Here is a 16,763-nt window from a genome sequence, read left to right as displayed (position 1 = left end):
GATAAACAAATATTTAACAAAACATGGTGCTGTGCAGACACAGAGTGAACTCTGAACTCTAGGCCCTGTTGAGTTCCCTCTTCCATACTTAGCCCATATTCGCTGGAGTTGTAAGAGAGCAGGACCCTCTGGTACTTTCCAGGCCCTTTTCCCCATATCCTCTGCTTTAGCTCCTCTTTGAAGTACCTATATAATAGTGTCTGATGCACATTTCCTGAGTTGATTTACAAATATGAACACCCATCCCCACCAAATGTTAACTACTTGATGACCTTGAGCACAGCCCACAGGCCTCCTGAAGTCCAAGGACTGATAATGCTAATCCTTGTGCCACAGCCCTGTTACCTGACTATCAGCCAGTCAGAGAATTATACACTTACTCTATGATCCCCTTCCCTCAGCTAGCTTTTAAAAATGCTTTACAGAGTTCCCATGTGGCTCAGAGGGTTAAGGATCCAGCATTGTCGTTACTCTGGCTCCGGTTGCTGCTGTGGCATGTGTTTGATCCCTGGCCTGGGAACTTCTCCATGCCATGGGCATGGGCCCAAAAAATGCTTTACAATTTTGCTTCAGGGAGTTCAGGCTTTTTTGGGGGCATGAGCCACCCACCTCCTTGCATGGCCCAGCAATAAATCTTTCTCTGCTCCAAACTCTGATGATTCCATTTGTTTGGCCTCACTGTGGGTCAGGCACTCGAATCTTGTGCCTACAGTGGTAGCTCTATTCTGAGAACATGTCCTTTAAATTCTTCAGGCAACTATGGGGGAGGTCCAAAGAAGACTTCCTGATTCCTTTGGGCCTAGATTGTTTTCAGCTTAAAATAATCTGCATGACAGAGAGACATTTGGGTGTGGCAAATTTTGTTCTCCTATACCTGAAACCATGCCCTGTAGAGTCAGGAGAAGATTATAATTAATAGAAATTCTTGAGCTTCCCTTGCAGGTAAGGGAACAACTTGTTAAAACCCCTTTGCAGAGTTCCCATCATGGCTCAGCAGAAATAAATCCTATCCCTGAGGACACAGATTCAATCCCTGGCCTTACTCAGTGGGTCAGCAATCCAGCATTGCAGTGAGCTGTGGTTGCAGATGCTGCTTGGATCTGGCATTTCTGTGACTATGGCATAGGCCAGGGTGCATCTCCTATTCAGCCCCTAGCCTGGGAACTTCCATATGTTGTGGGTATGGCCCTAAAAAAAAAAAAAAAAAAAACCAAAAAAAAAACCTTTGTTTGTAAATTGCCTTCATTAATTAAGCTTGCTTGGGTTCTTTCTTTTTCTTTCTTTCCTTTTTTCTCTATAATTGCATATCTTCCCAGTTTCGCACAGCCCAGTTGCTTTATAGGAACTTGGAGTCAACTCTTGCCTAGTATGAGCTGTCTGGGGCTGGTTGGGACCACCCACCCTAAAACTAGGCCTGGGCCTATTGACATCAAAGGGTAGGAAACCTCAATCCTCTCATCATGCTAAGTGCCTCTGAAACTGACAGCACTAACAGCCTGAACCTAGCCAGCATACAGAAAGGGACTTGAACCCATGTGCCAGGACATGAACCCAGCCTAAACCCCTATTGGAACTTGAACCCATGTTCCATGCCAGAGCTCAAATCCAGCCTAAACCCAGATTGGGACCCATGGTTTTGTTTTATTTTATTTTATTTTATTTTGGGGACCCACGGTTTTAAATTAGAATCACTCACCCAGTATCTGGGTGGGGGATGGGATGAGGCCTTCATTCAGATTCAGACCAAGGGAAGGAGTTTGAGGACTGCCCTTCTGCTGATTTGAATGCACACCTTACCTGATACAAAGGAGGAGCTACTACTCCCAGAAAGGAAGAGTGGGGCTTGTCCAACCACCACTTCCCTCGGATGGTAAAACTGTAGCCTGCCAGAACCTCGGGGCAGAGCTTGCCTCTCTCACAAGTGTCTTATCTAGGCAAGCAAGCCTGCCTTGTTGTGATGGCTTTTTTTGAGCAATTTATTAACTTATGGTGATCTCCCAACATCCCCTAGATGTCCCTCTCTATCTATGATCCTTTACTGGGACTTCTACAACCACCTGTGCCTACCCTATCCCTATCACCTCCCTTTTGAATATGCAGAAATATGTAACTCAGATGCACCTACTCAGAACACCAATTACCTCACCTTTCCCCTACTTCCATCACCTTTCCCCCAGCCTAAGGCCACCCTGCTTATCCTCTACTATCCTAAACCCCTCACCTTGGAGGGGGCGGATCTGAGATGAGTCCTCCTGTCTCCTAGTTTATCTGCCTTGTGAATAAACCCTTTCTCTGTCACAAACTGCAGTTTCTTAGACTTTGGCTGGCTGAGCTTTGGGCAAACAGACCTGGTTGGGTAGTACACCTACAATCCCAGTGGTCTTCAGTGGCTTAGGGGTGAGAACGCTGAACCCTAACCACTTGATGTAGGTCCCCAGAACGTGTCCCTTTGGAGAAAGAATTCAGCAGAGAGACTGAGAGTAGTGAGGCAAATAAAGTGTTTGTTAAGAGAGGAGAGAAGACGGGTGTGGAGGAAGCACAGGCAGGCTCTGGTGGGGAAGGGGAGAGGGAGAGACAGAGACAGAGAAAGCAAGAGAGGAAGACAGCGACCCACACTTTGGAGGTGGTTTGTGTGGGGCGGTCCTTGCAGACTTCCTCTAGCCAATCATCTTGCTTCATCTGGCCTTGAGCCCACATCCCAGACTCAGGGACCTCCCCTGTGTGTATGCATCTTTTAGCCCAGATGGATTCCAGCAGGAGGGTCTCTGGGATGTACAATGGTCTGGTGCCCCTCCTTTCTCTGACCCCTGAGGAACGTTTCTGCCAGTAGGTAGTTCGGAGGCCTCCTTGACCTCAAGAATGAGAAATAGGTGGTCTCCATCTTTAATCCAAGCAGGACACAGCTCCTCCTTGTTCCTGCCAGACTCTTTGTCTTGAAGTTATCTGTCCACAGTGAATAGATTAAAGATGCTCAGCCTAGGACCCATCTATTTCCTGCTTCACCAGCAAAACTAGACAAAACTAGAAGAGAGACTAATGCATGGGCTAAATTCCATCTTTCCTATTCAATAAAACGTTATCTTTAAATTGCAGTTGTGCAAAGGGATTACATATTTAGTACTTCTTACATAGTCCCAGGCTTTCTACAGAATGCTTGATAAATAAAAGGGACTCTACTGAATTACTGCACACATCTTTATTAAAATTGTCATTGAGATCCGGTAATAAACAGTGTTAGCTACCAGAGTGCTTAAATTCTTGTCTACTGGCCTGAAAATAAGGCCATGGAGTAGTTGTTCTCTTGTAGCAACTATATTAATTTAATTTAAATGTGAGAATAATTGAAATATGAATTGGTAATCTATACGACATGCCACAAGGTGTTGGTATATTTAGTTGGAAATAAAATTTCTTGGGAGTTCCTGCTGTGACTCATCAGTTAATGAAGCCGACTAGTATCCATGAGGACTTGGGTTCGATTCCTGGCCTCTCTCAGTGGGTTAAGGATTTGGCATTGCCGGGAGCTGTGGTGGAGGTCACAGATGCAGCTTGGATCTGGCATGGCTGTGGCTGTGGTGTAAGCCAGCAGCTACAGCTCCAATTCGACTCCGAAACTGGGAACCTCCATATGCCATGAGTGCAGCCCTAAAAAAGACAAAAAAATAAATAAATAAAATTCCTTGAATCTTTATGGATGTTTTCATAAGATTAAGGCAAAGTTAGTAGAGTTTGTTGTTGTTCTTATATTTTTACAAATATTTACAAAATTCACCTTTTATAATACCCATGTATTAAAATGGCATTAAAATAACTAAAAATAACTATATCTTTCAGGGTGCCTCTGTGTGGTGGGGAAGGCTATTGACTATTTTGCACCGCACATTGATTTAAAACTTTATGTGGTAAATGATGGATTGTGCATATATATTTGCTTATCTGACTCCTAACTTTTGCCTTTTATTGTTAAATAATATCTCTCCTTTCCTTAGGTAGTGTCCATAGCCCTTAACACCTCCTGGTCCAATATTCATTTGTTTTTGTGTTTTTGTTTGTCTTTTTAGGGCCACACCGGTGGCGTGTGGAGGTTCCCAGGCTAGGGGTCGGATCGGAGCTGTAGCCTCCGGCCTATGCCAGAGCCACAGCAACACCAGATCTGAGCCGCATCTGCGATCTACTCCACAGCTCACAGCAACGCCCCATTCTTAACCCCCTGAGCAAAGTCAAGGATCTAACCTGCAACCTCATGGTTCCTAGGCAGATTCGTTTCTGCTGCGCCATGATGGGAACTCCTATATTTCTTTTTGTTTGCTATACCTCAATCTTTTTTAAACTTTCACTATCAATTTATTTATGTTTCCTGTAAACACTATATAGCTAGATGTTTCTGTTAGTATTTAATCCAATCTCTCTGTCTTTTGATTAGAGAATCTAATAAAATATGTTGACATTTAGTATAATAAGTAATATACTTGATTTTAGTTTTTTAATCTTATTTTTTGCTTATATTTAGTTTATTCTTCAATGACCTCTTTCTTCATTTTTCTGGTTTGCTCAAATTCCTCCTTGTTAACTTGAGAAATCTGATGAACTTTTATATCCCGTTAATAACTGCCTTCCATCCTCAGGCACTAACAATCTATTTTTTCATTTTACAAAAATAAAATAACTTTTCCCCACCTATGTCCAGACACTCTGGTTCAGGATTGCTGTGGCTGTGGTGGAGGCCAGCAGCTGCAGCTCAGATTTGACCCCTAGCCTGGGAACTTCCATTTTCCACAGGTGTTGCCCTAAAAAGAAAAAAAATTGTGAAACTTAAATTCCTCTGCCCTTTCATGGATCCAGGATTTGGTCTTGCTTCTAATAACTAGAATAAAGTGACCGCGACAGTGTATGACATCTAAGATAAGGTCATAAAAAACATTGTGGCTTCCGAATCTCTCACCCTCAGTATGTCCACTCTGGGGCAAGCCACGTATGTGGTTGCAAGGACCCTAGGGCAGTCCTGGGGAGAGGCCCACGTCATGAGGACCTGAGACCTCCAGCTAATGGCCCTGTGACTAAGTCGTCTGGGAAGTAGATTCTTCAACTCCAGTCAAAACTTCAGAGGCTTGAAGCCCTGGCTGGAGGCACTAGGCTTTTCTCTCTGTCAAGATCATCTCCAAGCCTAGATGACCCATGGCCACACTTAATGGAGACTTTGCCGTCTGTTCCTGGCCCACCCCCAACCATGCCACAGGAGGTATAAACAGGAGATGATGGAGAGAGAAATATACTAAAGGAGACAGAGTTTGGGGGAAATCAGGGTTTGGTGCCCGAACACTTCCTATATCCAAGCAGGTCAGATAGGGTAGACAGATCCTAAACATAAAACTTTTGAAGTTGCATGTATACTGGACTATATGAATGATACCTGTTTCTCATCTGGCCATTTCTTTCTTTTTCTTTTTGAAATTTTTTTTGCCACACCCATGGCATGCAGAATTTCCCTGGCCAGGGATCGAACCCACACCACAACAGTGACCTGACCCATAGAAGTGGCAATGCAGGGTCCTTAACCCACTGAGCCACCAGGGAACTCCTGGACATTTCTAAAGGTGAGAGGCTCCTTGCTGGCTCTGAGCCAACAGGATGCAGTGGGTCAAACAGTATCACCCACCCTCTCTTCATTGCCCAGGCTTTCAGAGGACACCAAATTAAACCCCACAAGCTTCTGTATTTCCAAAGGAGAGATTTCTGAGATTAGCTGAGGGGCAGAAGTTATGAGCCAGCCTGGTGGTGGAGCAGTGGAACAGAGGGGGGAATACACCTCCTAAAAGTAGTGTATATGATTTGTGGGCTCCAAAGGGAAACACGGCAGAGATAACACTAAGTAGGGGGTCTAGAAAAACATGTCTACCAGCTAGGTTGAAACCATCATATGAATTATTGAAATATCAGATTCTTCCTACCTGCTCAGCAGTGCCGATGCCAGCACAAGGCAGCATGGTCCAACTTTTTATACCAAGGAACCATCAGTCGCCATCCCTTATCTAAGCAGCTTCTCCTTTCTCCCTTTCCTCCCTTCTCCTTCCCACCAGCACACACCAGCAATGGTCAGTGTGCTCACAATGGATACTACGATTTCATTGACTAGTGGATTAGACAGAAAATCTCAGATTAGACTAGACTATTGAATAGGAAACCACTTAATTTTTCCATCACAAAGCCAGCATGGGGGCTTTGCAAAGAATACGATTGGCTGCAGAAAGAGTGACCATGTGCCAGTGGTTTGAATGAACCACCTGGTTTACACCTTGTGTTCAGGCTTCATTGTTAGGAGATGTTACAGCTGTCTTCTGGGCATCAGGGAGAGAGTTTCAGGACCAAAGCCCACCAGCTAAGATGAGCGGAGCAAATTCCAAGAACCTGAAGCTTTAATTAGCCTGAAATAATTTGGACCTGCCCTACTTCTGACTTCAAACTAAGTGAGATCATAATTTCCCATATTTTTAAGCCATTTTGAGATGAATGTCTACTTATAGCCAAAAACATGCTGATGCATCATCCTTTTGTTACCCAACAAAATGTTCATCAACATTTGACATGCTTATTAAATGAATATTGATATCTATCAAGATATAAATATGGCACAAATAATACTCTAGAAATGCTAGCTGGTTTGCAAAATATAATTTATTATATGACATATTTATTGATAGTCTTTCTCAATCTTCTTTTACTATTGCATATATTAGCAGAGTAAATCTACACTGTTATGTTGATTAGACAAAACAGAGCAGTGAAATCAGGAAGTTACTCCTCACTGTACTTTTTTTTTTTTTTTTTTTGTCTTTTTAGGGCCTCACCCACGGCATATGGAAGTCTAATTGGAATTGTAGCCACCAGCCTATACCACAGCCACAGCAATGCCAGATTCAAGTAGTGTCTGAGCCTATACCAGAGCTCACAGCAATGCCAGATCCTTAACCCACTGAGCGAGGCCAGGGATGGAACCCACATTCTCATGGATATTAATTGGGTTCTAGTATCCATGAGATACTAGAGGGGCTGAGCCACAGCGAGAACTCCTGCTCACTGTATCTTTATTTCGATTATGGAAAAAAGCCCAAACCTTTCTCTCTTATTTAACACTTCCCTAGATAAGCAGTTGAAATAAACAAGTACAATTCTAAAATAATCTGTGCACCCTATAGACCAGCATATAGGGATGTATCTCCAGAAAGTATAGGCACAATTGTTCTAGAAATTAGAACTTCAGGAAAAAACAAACTTAATGACTAACCTCAAGCTGATTAGATATTTTTGTTAAATGCGTCCTCAGCCATGCTTCTTTTCATGTCTGCAATAATTAAAATATAATGCATATTCAAATCAGTAATTGAATTAATTAAAAGAAAATGTGCAGCTCTGTGAAGATTTTTGAATAAATGGAATTCAAAGGACATATTTTCATACTTCATTACACTTGCTGTATCTTAGTTTAATGATTGCCATGTCTGGTATTATAAGATTTTATTTTGAGTTTATTTTATACTATTCTCAGGTTCATAAACATGGGCTGCATCTAAATAGGACCATGGACTGAGAGTTTGTTAACTACACTTGAGATGAGAAATTCTCTAGAGACACATTCTGATTGGTTTTGCATCCTTTCACATTTTCTAACTGTCGAGATTTGCCAGAAAGATCCAAGACATTGTTTTCCTTTTATATGACCAAGCAGCAAAATGATTACTGTATTGAGAATTTCGTTTTCCTGTGCTATGTTCTTAAAATATCTCACGTTCAAAACAGTGAAGGAAGTTTATAAAACAGTTTGGAAAGGAAACTTACCAGTTTTTATCTTACTATTCTCAATATTTTAATGATTCTAAAGTGTCTTTTAGATATTTTAGGAAGATCTTTTTTTAAAAAAGCATAATTAATACATTCATATTGTGTTAAATTGTGAGCATTAGTTTTCTCTTGAATTCCTTTTGAAATTGTTCTTGGGCATCTGATTATACAGAGAGAATCCAATGAAGTAATGAGGCAATCTGCATTTGTGTTCTAGTGCCTGTCGGTTGCATCCTTGTTCGAAACACACGTAGAAGAGATCCAGCCATGACACAAAGCCAAGACAGTAGATAAGGGTGATGACAGACAATAATAAGATTTAGATCTTGGTCTTCATTTTGCCCTCAGCATTTAGAAGAATGACTATGGATAATGGAAGCGGATATTGAATCCAAATTCATTTAACTTTCATTGGCATCACAGCAATTCATTCTTCATTCATTTTCCCCCCAGGGAGTTTTGAATAATTGAACAATTTGAAATTGTTCCTTTTTTTTTTTTTTTCTTGTCTTTTTGGGGCTGCACTCATGGCATATGGAGATTCCCAAGCTAGGGGTCAAACTGGAGATGTAACTGCCGGCCTACACCACAGCCACAGCAACGCCAGATCTGAACTGTGTCTGTGACCTACACCACAGCTCACAGCAACACCAGATCCCCAACCCACTGAGTGAGGCCAGGAATCAAACCCACATCTTCACGGATGCTAGTCAGATTCATTTCCACTGAGCCATGGTGGCAACTTCGTAATTTTCTATTCAAATGGATTTTTATTGACACATATAACAAATCATTATTAAGTATGCACTTATTATGTGCCAGGCACTGTTCCAGACCCCAGGGATATAGCAGCAGTGAACAAAAGAAATAAATTCCCTATTCTCCTGGAATTTATATACTAGTAAGAAGAAAGAGATTCATGCAAAGAAAAAAACATATAACAAGTCAGGAAGTGATAGTTGCTAAGAGAAGTAAACCAAGGTGAAGTACCTAGAGCACTGGATAGCAGTACTAGTTCAATAGGTTGGCCAGAGAAGGCCCCTCTGCAGAAACGATATTTGAGAAGAAATGACAGTGTGACATTTGTGTGAAATGACAGTGTGTCTCAGTGTGTCTCAGAGAAATGAAGGAATCACTTCATTCTTGGAAAGCATCATGTTAGTAGTTTTCATACTAACACAGTAATTTACCCATTTAATTTTATAAAATTATTAAGTGAAATTGGGAAAAAAGAAAATGAGTATTAAATATACAGAAGGGTCAATTTAGGGGAAGACATGTAAATAAGTAGCATTTTATTTACTTCAAAGAAATCTCAGTATAAACTCTTTGGACTGCATTTTGTGTAATTTGTTTCATTAACTATTGCTTGCTTAAAGCACATTGCAAGTGGAGAGAATATATTATGACTATAAATGTTGTGTTGAATTTGATCTTTAGCTATATCTTTAAAAATAACAGAACTTACAGCCTTCGTTCTGAATCATACCTTATAGTATTCATAAGTTACTCTGTAATGCATTGTTCATAAAATTAAATAGTAATTTTGGATGAGATAGGAATTCAGAATTAACTAACATAGGACTAAAAGAATGAGATGCTGGAGAAATCTAGTCTAATTTCTACATTATTAAAATGAAGAAACTGCAAGTTAGAAAAATTAAGAGATTTATAAAAAAGTCATAAAGGTAATTGGTGTCGTATCTAGAACCAAAAAGCAGAATAGGGTGTAGTAATTATATTTCTCTAAGGTCTAACTTCTGTAACTGTTACTGTTATTGAAAAGAATGAAAAATACATATAAAATGAAATGGAGAAATCATAATTATCAAAATAATTCTTTCAAATCATCCCTTATCCCCATAATTCAAGCAAAAGTCAATGTTATAGTTTCCTCTTAAGTTAAATGGATATTTAATAGCAGTTTTTCATTACATAGAAATTAAAACAGAAAACTATATTATCTAGTTGCTTCCTCTTATTCAAAATGTTTAATTCACTAAGTAGTACCTTTGGTCCTCCCTCTCTTTCCTGTAACCACACTGCCTCAAGTCACTTCATACTGGAGAGCTATCAGCTCTGGGGGATGGAATTTGGCTGCGTTGTTTGGAGTAACATTTGGGTTGAGTTTGTTGAATACAGTAGCACTTCTCAAACTGTCAAAGTACAAAGAAATCATCTGGGAGTCTTCTTAAAATTGCAGATTTTGGAGTTCCCATTGTGGCTCAGAGGGTTAAGAATCCAACTAGAGGAGTTCCCGTCGTGGCGCAGTGGTTAACGAATCCAACTAGGAACCATGAGGTTGCGGGTTCGGTCCCTGCCCTTGCTCAGTGGGTTAACGATCCGGCGTTGCCGTGAGCTGTGGTGTAGGTTGCAGACGCGGCTGGGATCCCGCGTTGCTGTGGCTCTGGCATAGGCCGGTGGCTACAGCTCCGATTCAACCCCTAGCCTGGGAATCTCCATATGCCGCGGGAGCGGCCCAAGAAATAGCAACAACAACAACAACAAAAAAAAAGACAAAAAAAAAAAAAAAAAAAAAAAGAATCCAACTAGAACCCATGAGGGTGCAAGTTTGATCACTGGACTTGCTCAGTGGGTTAAGGATCCATCGTTGTTGCAAGCTGAAGATGTGGCTCAGATCTGGCATTGCTGTGGCTATGTTGTAGGCTGGCAGCTGCAGCTCCAATTTGACCCCTAGTCTGGGAACTTCCATAAAAAGAAAAAAATATATAAATTTTAAAATGCAAGGCCACAGAAATGAAATTAAGAAAACAATTCAACTTAAAATAGCATCAAAAAGAATAATATGTTTTGGAAAATTTTGCCAGAGGAAGTGTAAGATTTGTAACTGAACAGTACAAAACATTGTTGACAGAAATTAAAGACCCAAATAAATGGTAAGGAAGCCCATGTTCATGGATTGGAAGATTTAATATTGTTTAATATTGTTTAATATTGTTAAAGGTTTAATATTGTTAAGATAGCAATGCTCTCCAAACTGATCTACACAGATTCAACACAATACTTATCAAAATCCCAGCTATCTTTTTCGCAGAAATTGACAAGCTCATCCAAAATGCATATGGACATGGAAGGGACACAGAACAGCCAAAATAATCTTGAAAAAGAACAAGGTTGAAGAACAATTTCAAAACTTACTACAAAGCTACAGTACATGAAAGAGTGTGGTACTGGCATGAGAATAGCCATATAGATCAATGGAATAAAACTGAAAGTACAGAAATAAACCAATACATCCATAGCCAAATGATTTTTTAATAAGGTTGCCAAGACAATTCAATGGGGGACAGAATAATCTTCAATAAATGATCATGGGACATCTGGATATCTATTTACAAAATAATAACTTCTATCTCACATCTTAAATGAAAAATTAATTCAAAATAGATCAAAGGTCTAAATATAAGAGATAAAAATATAAAACTTTTAGCAAAAAATGTGAGAATAAATCTTCATGACCTTGGATTAGGCATAAGATATCTAAGTACACCTAAGGTGCAAGTAACCAAAAAAAGACAAATGTGTTTTAATAAAAATTTAAAATGTTTGTGCATCAAAGGACCATATCAAGGAAGTAGAAAGATATTTCATGGAATGGGAGAAAATATTTGCAAATAATATACCTGATAAGATTATAGTGCCAGAATGTATTTTTAAAAAATACTTCCTACAACTCAGCAATGAAAGACAAGTGGTTTAATTAAAAAACGGATAGGGGTTCCTGTCATGGCTCAGAAGGTTAAGAACACAGTGTCCATGAGGATTCAGGTTCAATCCTTGGCCTTGCTCAGTTGGTTAAGGATCTGGCATTGCCACAAACTGTAGCATAGGTCCCAGATGCTGGTTGGATCCAGTGTTGCCATGGCTGTGACATAGGCCTGCAGCTGCAGCTCTGATTCAACCCCTAGCCTGGGAACTTCCATATGCTGCTGGTGATCCTTAAAAAAAAAAAAAAAAAAAGGACAAAGAGGAGTTCTCTTTTTGCACAGTGGGTTGGGTATCTAGCATTGTCACTGCAGCTGCTCAGGTTGCTACTATGGCATGGGTTTGATCCCTAGCCAGGGAGTTTCCACATGCCCTGAGTATAGCCTGCCCCCCCCCCCCAAAAATAGACAAAAAATTTCAATTTTCTTCTCCAAAGAAGATATACAAATTGTCAAGAAGCACATGGAAAAAAAGCTCAACATTATTAGTCATTAAAAAGATACAAATTATCACAGATGATCTTGTAATGATACACTAATATTGTGTAACCACAAATTCATAATGGTCATCCATCCCCAATCTTCATTTCTTAATTTTTAATAAATCTGGGAACTATCTTTTAAAAAAAGAAAATACAAATTAAAGTCACAATGAGATACCACTTCATACCCACTAGGATTGCTATAATCAAAAACATGGATGAAAGGAAGTGTTAGTGAGGTTGTAGAGAAATTGGAACTCTTATATTGCTGATAGGAAAGCAAAATGGTGCAGCCACATTGGAAAACAGTTTAGCAGTTTCTCAAGAATTTAAACATATAGCTACCATATGACTCAGCAATTCCACTCCTAAGTATATAGACAAGAAAATTGAAGACGTAAATTTACAGGAGTTCCCATTGTGGTGCAGCGGAAACCAATTCGACTAGGAACCATGAAGTTGCAGGTTCGATCCCCGGCCTCGTTCGGTGGATTAAGGATCTGGCATTGCCATGGGCTATGGTGTGGGTCACAGATGTGGGTCAGATCTGGCATTGCTGTGGCTGTGGCAGCAAAAGCTCCAATTGGATCCCTAGCCTGGGAACCTCCATGTGCCATGAGTGTGGCCCTAAAAAGACAAAAAGACCAAAAGACCAAAAAAAAAAAAAAATTATATGAAAACTTCTACACAAGTGTTCTACATTAGTGTTCATAATAACTAAAAGATGGAAACAATCCAAATGTCCAAAAACTGATGAATGGACAAATGAAATGTCCATTTACTTGCCTATAAAACAAAACATTATTTAGTTATAAAATGGACTAAAATACTGATATATGCTATAATGTGAAAAATCTTGAAAACATTTTATTTTTGGCTTTTGCTTCTTTAGGTTGCACCTGCGGCCTATGGAGGTTCCCAGTCTAGGAGTTAATTGGAACTGTAGCCACTGGTCTACACCACAGAACCTGGATCCAAGCCATGTCTGAGACCCACACCACAGCTCACAGCAACATGGGATCTTTAACCCACTGAGCAAGGCTAGGGATTGAACCCGCATCCTCATGGATACTAGTTGGGTTGGTTACCACTGAGTCATGATAGGAACTCTATTGAAAACATTTTAAATGAAAGAAACTAGACACAAAAGCCAAATATTACATTATTCCATGTATATGAAATGTCTGGAACAGGCAAATCCATAGAAACAGTTGATTAGTGCTTAACTAAGGCCTGGGGGAGGAGAGGGTGAGAAGTGACCACTAAGAGTCTAGGATTTCTTTTTGGTGTGATGAAGCTATTCTGGAATTAGATAGTGTTAATAGTTGCACAATGTCTTGAATTTACAAAAAAATCAAATGCTTTTATATTTTAAATTGAAGAATTTTATGGTATATGAATCATAACAATACAAGCCTGGAGTAGGACCTGATTTCTGGTTTTTTTAAAGCTTTGGTGTAATTATGATGCTTCTAGTTCACAAATCACACTTGGGATTGCAAGGCTTTAGAGAACTCATTCCAAGGTCTGGGTGGGCCATAAAGCACTCTACTTCTGTTCGTAATAGTAATGGTGTATAGCTGTATTTTGCTGGAAAGGAGAGTCCCTCATATCGCCAATGTTAGAGTGGTAACTCTAAACAACAGATCTTGGGTCAATGTGTGATGTACTTACATCCCAAAGAACAGGGACCTACCTTCCTAGATGGTATATATGCCACATATCTTAGCACCCTACCTACCTACCTCTACCCCCCTGAGGGTCAGAGTGGGTCTATAAATATCAGGGATGTTGCATCTGCAAATATCTAGACAGCATGTCATGAACTGTGTCAAGCAGGGCCTGACCAGGGAAACAGAAACCAAAGTATTTAACACAAAGGAATTTTTTTTTCTTTTTTGGCTTCCATGCAGCCTATGGAGATCCTGGGCCAGGAATCAGATCTGAGCCACGGTTACAACCTACGGCAACATTGACTCCTTTAACCCACTGTGCTGGGCTGGGAATTGAACCTGAGTCCTGGTGCTACAGAGAAACAGCCAATCCCATCGCGCCACAGCAGGAGCTCCAACACAGAGGAAATTTTACTGAGAACTGGCTGGATAGATGAATTGAAACACCAGATAGAATGGCCAGACACCCCTGAATTTAGTAAGAGAAGGAAGCTATTAATACCCCTTGCCTGGATGATCAAAGGGAAGAAGCCACATTCACAAAGTCCATGGGTCAGATCACACCCAGTAAATTGAAAGCACATTGAGTCTGTCTCACTGTCTGACAGGAGCTGGAAACACAGTGGGAACACAGCTGGAGGTACCACACAGGCAAAAAGAGAGAGGGAAAAACACCCTGGCTGCTCACTTCCTCCCTGCCTCTGTGTCAGTACAAGCTGCTATAATGAAAATACTGTAGATGAGGTGGCTTAAATTTCTTAGGGTTCTTCAGGTTGGTACATCCCAAATCATAGTGTCAGCCCATTTCATTTCCTGGTTCGTAGACAGATTTCTTCTTGCTATGTCCTCACGTGGTACAGAGAGAGCTCATCTGTCTCCTGTCTTTTTTTAAAGGCACAAATTCCATTCATTTGGGCCCCACCCTCACGACCTAATTGCCTTCCAAAGGCACATCTCTAAATACCATCACATTGAGGATTAGGGTTTTAATATATGAATTTGGGGAGGACACAAACATTCAGTCCACAATGCTCCAGGATCCTGGAAGTGTTTCCCACTGGCTGAAGTTCACTAGAAACCAGCTGATGCAGGAATCCAGGAAAGAGCCTACGAGGATCAGCCCACCAATATGCAGTCTAGAACAGGGAAAGGAGAGAAAATGAGTGCAGGGAAAATAGATCAAAGACGGGCAAGAGACCTTCAGGGAGGTGTACATTTGTAGTTTGTCATCAATGCCAACAATAACAAAAATAACAAAGCCAGGAAGGACTGGTTGAAAGCTATTACCCTTCCAGCTTCCCAACTTGGGCTATACATTGGAATCACTCAAGAAGTTTTCTAAAATTCCCTGCCAGGCTTTATCTCAGGCCAAGGACGTCAGAATCTCTGGGAGGTAAAACCCAGATACGAGTGGTTTTTTAAATTACCCAGGAGATTCCAACTTGCAGCCAAGGTTAGGAACCACTACTTTAGAAAAAGGAGTTGGGCAGACAATGTTTTATGTAGCTTACTATTAGGAATTATGATAATAGCATCATTTTTCTATTGGTCTTGTATTATTACAGTAGCAAATAACTGGAGCAAGAGAAGAAAAGAAGGAAGTAGAATAGACAAGGAAATTTCATAAGTGGGGGTCATTTTAATGGTGAATATAACATCTAATAGGAGACAGAGATCTAATAGGAGATTAAAATATTGAGCTGGCTGTCCTGATCAGAGTGGGCAATTCAAAAGGAGGGTCTGATTAAAGGAAAGGAAAGAACAGCATTAGCTAGAGGAAATCAGAGAAGTTAAGGCAATAAATCCAAGAAAAATTAGACAGATCAGCTGGACACTGCAGAAACAACTACAAAACATGAAAAGAGGCAGAGCTGGAGAAAGGCTTGCATTCTTTTGATCATAAAAATGAGCATATACAAAAATATAAGAGAAAAACTAATAGTAGGATCCCATCACCAGGCACAGCGCACAGGGCTGCTTCTGGTTGCCCAGGCAACAGAATCCTGGTCCTTATGCTAATGATAGTATAATGAGGAAAAACGCATGCAAATGCAGTCACGAATAATTAGAGGTGGAGTCACACCTGGTCATGGGAGCTTCCTTTGGGGAAAGCTAGGTAGAAACTGGGGTAGGATTAATGTGAGAGGTTGTGAAAGGGATGGATTTGTGTGTGAAAGCAAGAAGCCCAGGCTTCTGTAGTGTCTGGTAGTAAGGAACGGAGTCGGTGGCTACTCCTCTATGTCGTCTCTTGACACACCTTGCAGTCCACCTGGAAATGGAGAATCCAGCCAGCTGGGGCTTGCCTGGCTCTCTTCTAAGGAAGGGGAAACGATTTTTGATACAGGAGAGGAAAAAAAAAATCACAATTTACATAGTTCACCCTGCTCTTCTTGAAATATGTAAATACTGTTTTTTGTCTTTTTTTCACTCAGGTGTCTTGCCTCCCTATTTACTGAAAAATTCTAGCTTTGTATTTAACATTTAACATTTTTTGGATATTGTGAAAGAGCTATCATCACACGTTATCTTTGATATTTGATATTTTCACATATTAGGAAAAAAATTTAAACAAAATAGTTTACTCGTAAACAGTTTATTTTTCAATGGTTGAAGCACGAATCAATATGGTTAATGTTTTAGAGCAACGTTGCTCAAACTTTCCTGCACACAACAATCACCTGGGGATCTTGTTACAGATTTTGCTGATCTGAGGTGCGCCCTGAGATTCTGCATTTTTAATCAGCTCCCAGGTAATGCCATTGCTACTGGCTCAAGAACCTCTTGCTACTTTGAGTAGCAAGAATTTAATTCATTATACTAGATACCAGGGAATAGAAATGGTAATTTGGTTTAGAATAAGATGCAATGAATCAACAATAAAGACCATTCTAAGGCCACGGCCATGGTGTGTACTTATTATTTTATTTTATTTCATTTAGGTTTTTTTTTTTTTTTTGGTCTTTTTAGGGCCACACCCACAGCATGTGGAGGTTCTCAAGCTAGGGGTCAAATAGGAGATGCAACTGCCGGCCTACACCACAGCCATA

General features: G+C 40.3%; 1 protein-coding gene and 1 long non-coding RNA gene across 5 annotated transcripts in view; one reads left to right on the top strand and one right to left on the bottom strand.

The window, feature by feature from the left end:
• Positions 1 to 16,763, top strand: part of LOC146395191 (uncharacterized) — a 31,698-nt gene that overhangs the window by 4,792 nt on the left and 10,143 nt on the right. The window contains exon 2 of one of the 2 annotated variants that reach the window (XM_085003098.1): positions 16,413 to 16,613. The exons of the other annotated variant lie outside the window; for it this stretch is intronic. Coding sequence (XP_084859224.1) covers positions 16,413 to 16,513 — 101 coding nt within the window. The 3' untranslated portion in view covers positions 16,514 to 16,613. Of the gene's footprint in view, positions 1 to 16,412; positions 16,614 to 16,763 lie in introns of those variants that run through there. 2 annotated transcript variants of the gene reach the window in all.
• The window catches only part of LOC146395190 (uncharacterized), a 104,072-nt gene continuing 103,929 nt past the window's right edge, over positions 16,621 to 16,763 (bottom strand). For all 3 annotated transcript variants that reach the window (XR_014831918.1, XR_014831917.1, XR_014831916.1), the window contains one exon: positions 16,621 to 16,747. This is a non-coding gene — a long non-coding RNA (uncharacterized LOC146395190). The remainder of the gene's footprint in view (positions 16,748 to 16,763) is intronic.

Source organism: Sus scrofa, chromosome 17, assembly GCF_054392235.1.
Source record: "Sus scrofa isolate SSC_HxYL_T2T_F1_AM1 chromosome 17, Sscrofa_HxYL_maternal_Yorkshire_Landrace_v2.0, whole genome shotgun sequence".
In the NCBI taxonomy this organism is placed as follows: Eukaryota; Metazoa; Chordata; class Mammalia; order Artiodactyla; family Suidae; genus Sus; species Sus scrofa.
Note: the sequence above shows the minus strand (reverse complement) of the source record. Positions and strands in the feature narration are given on the sequence as shown.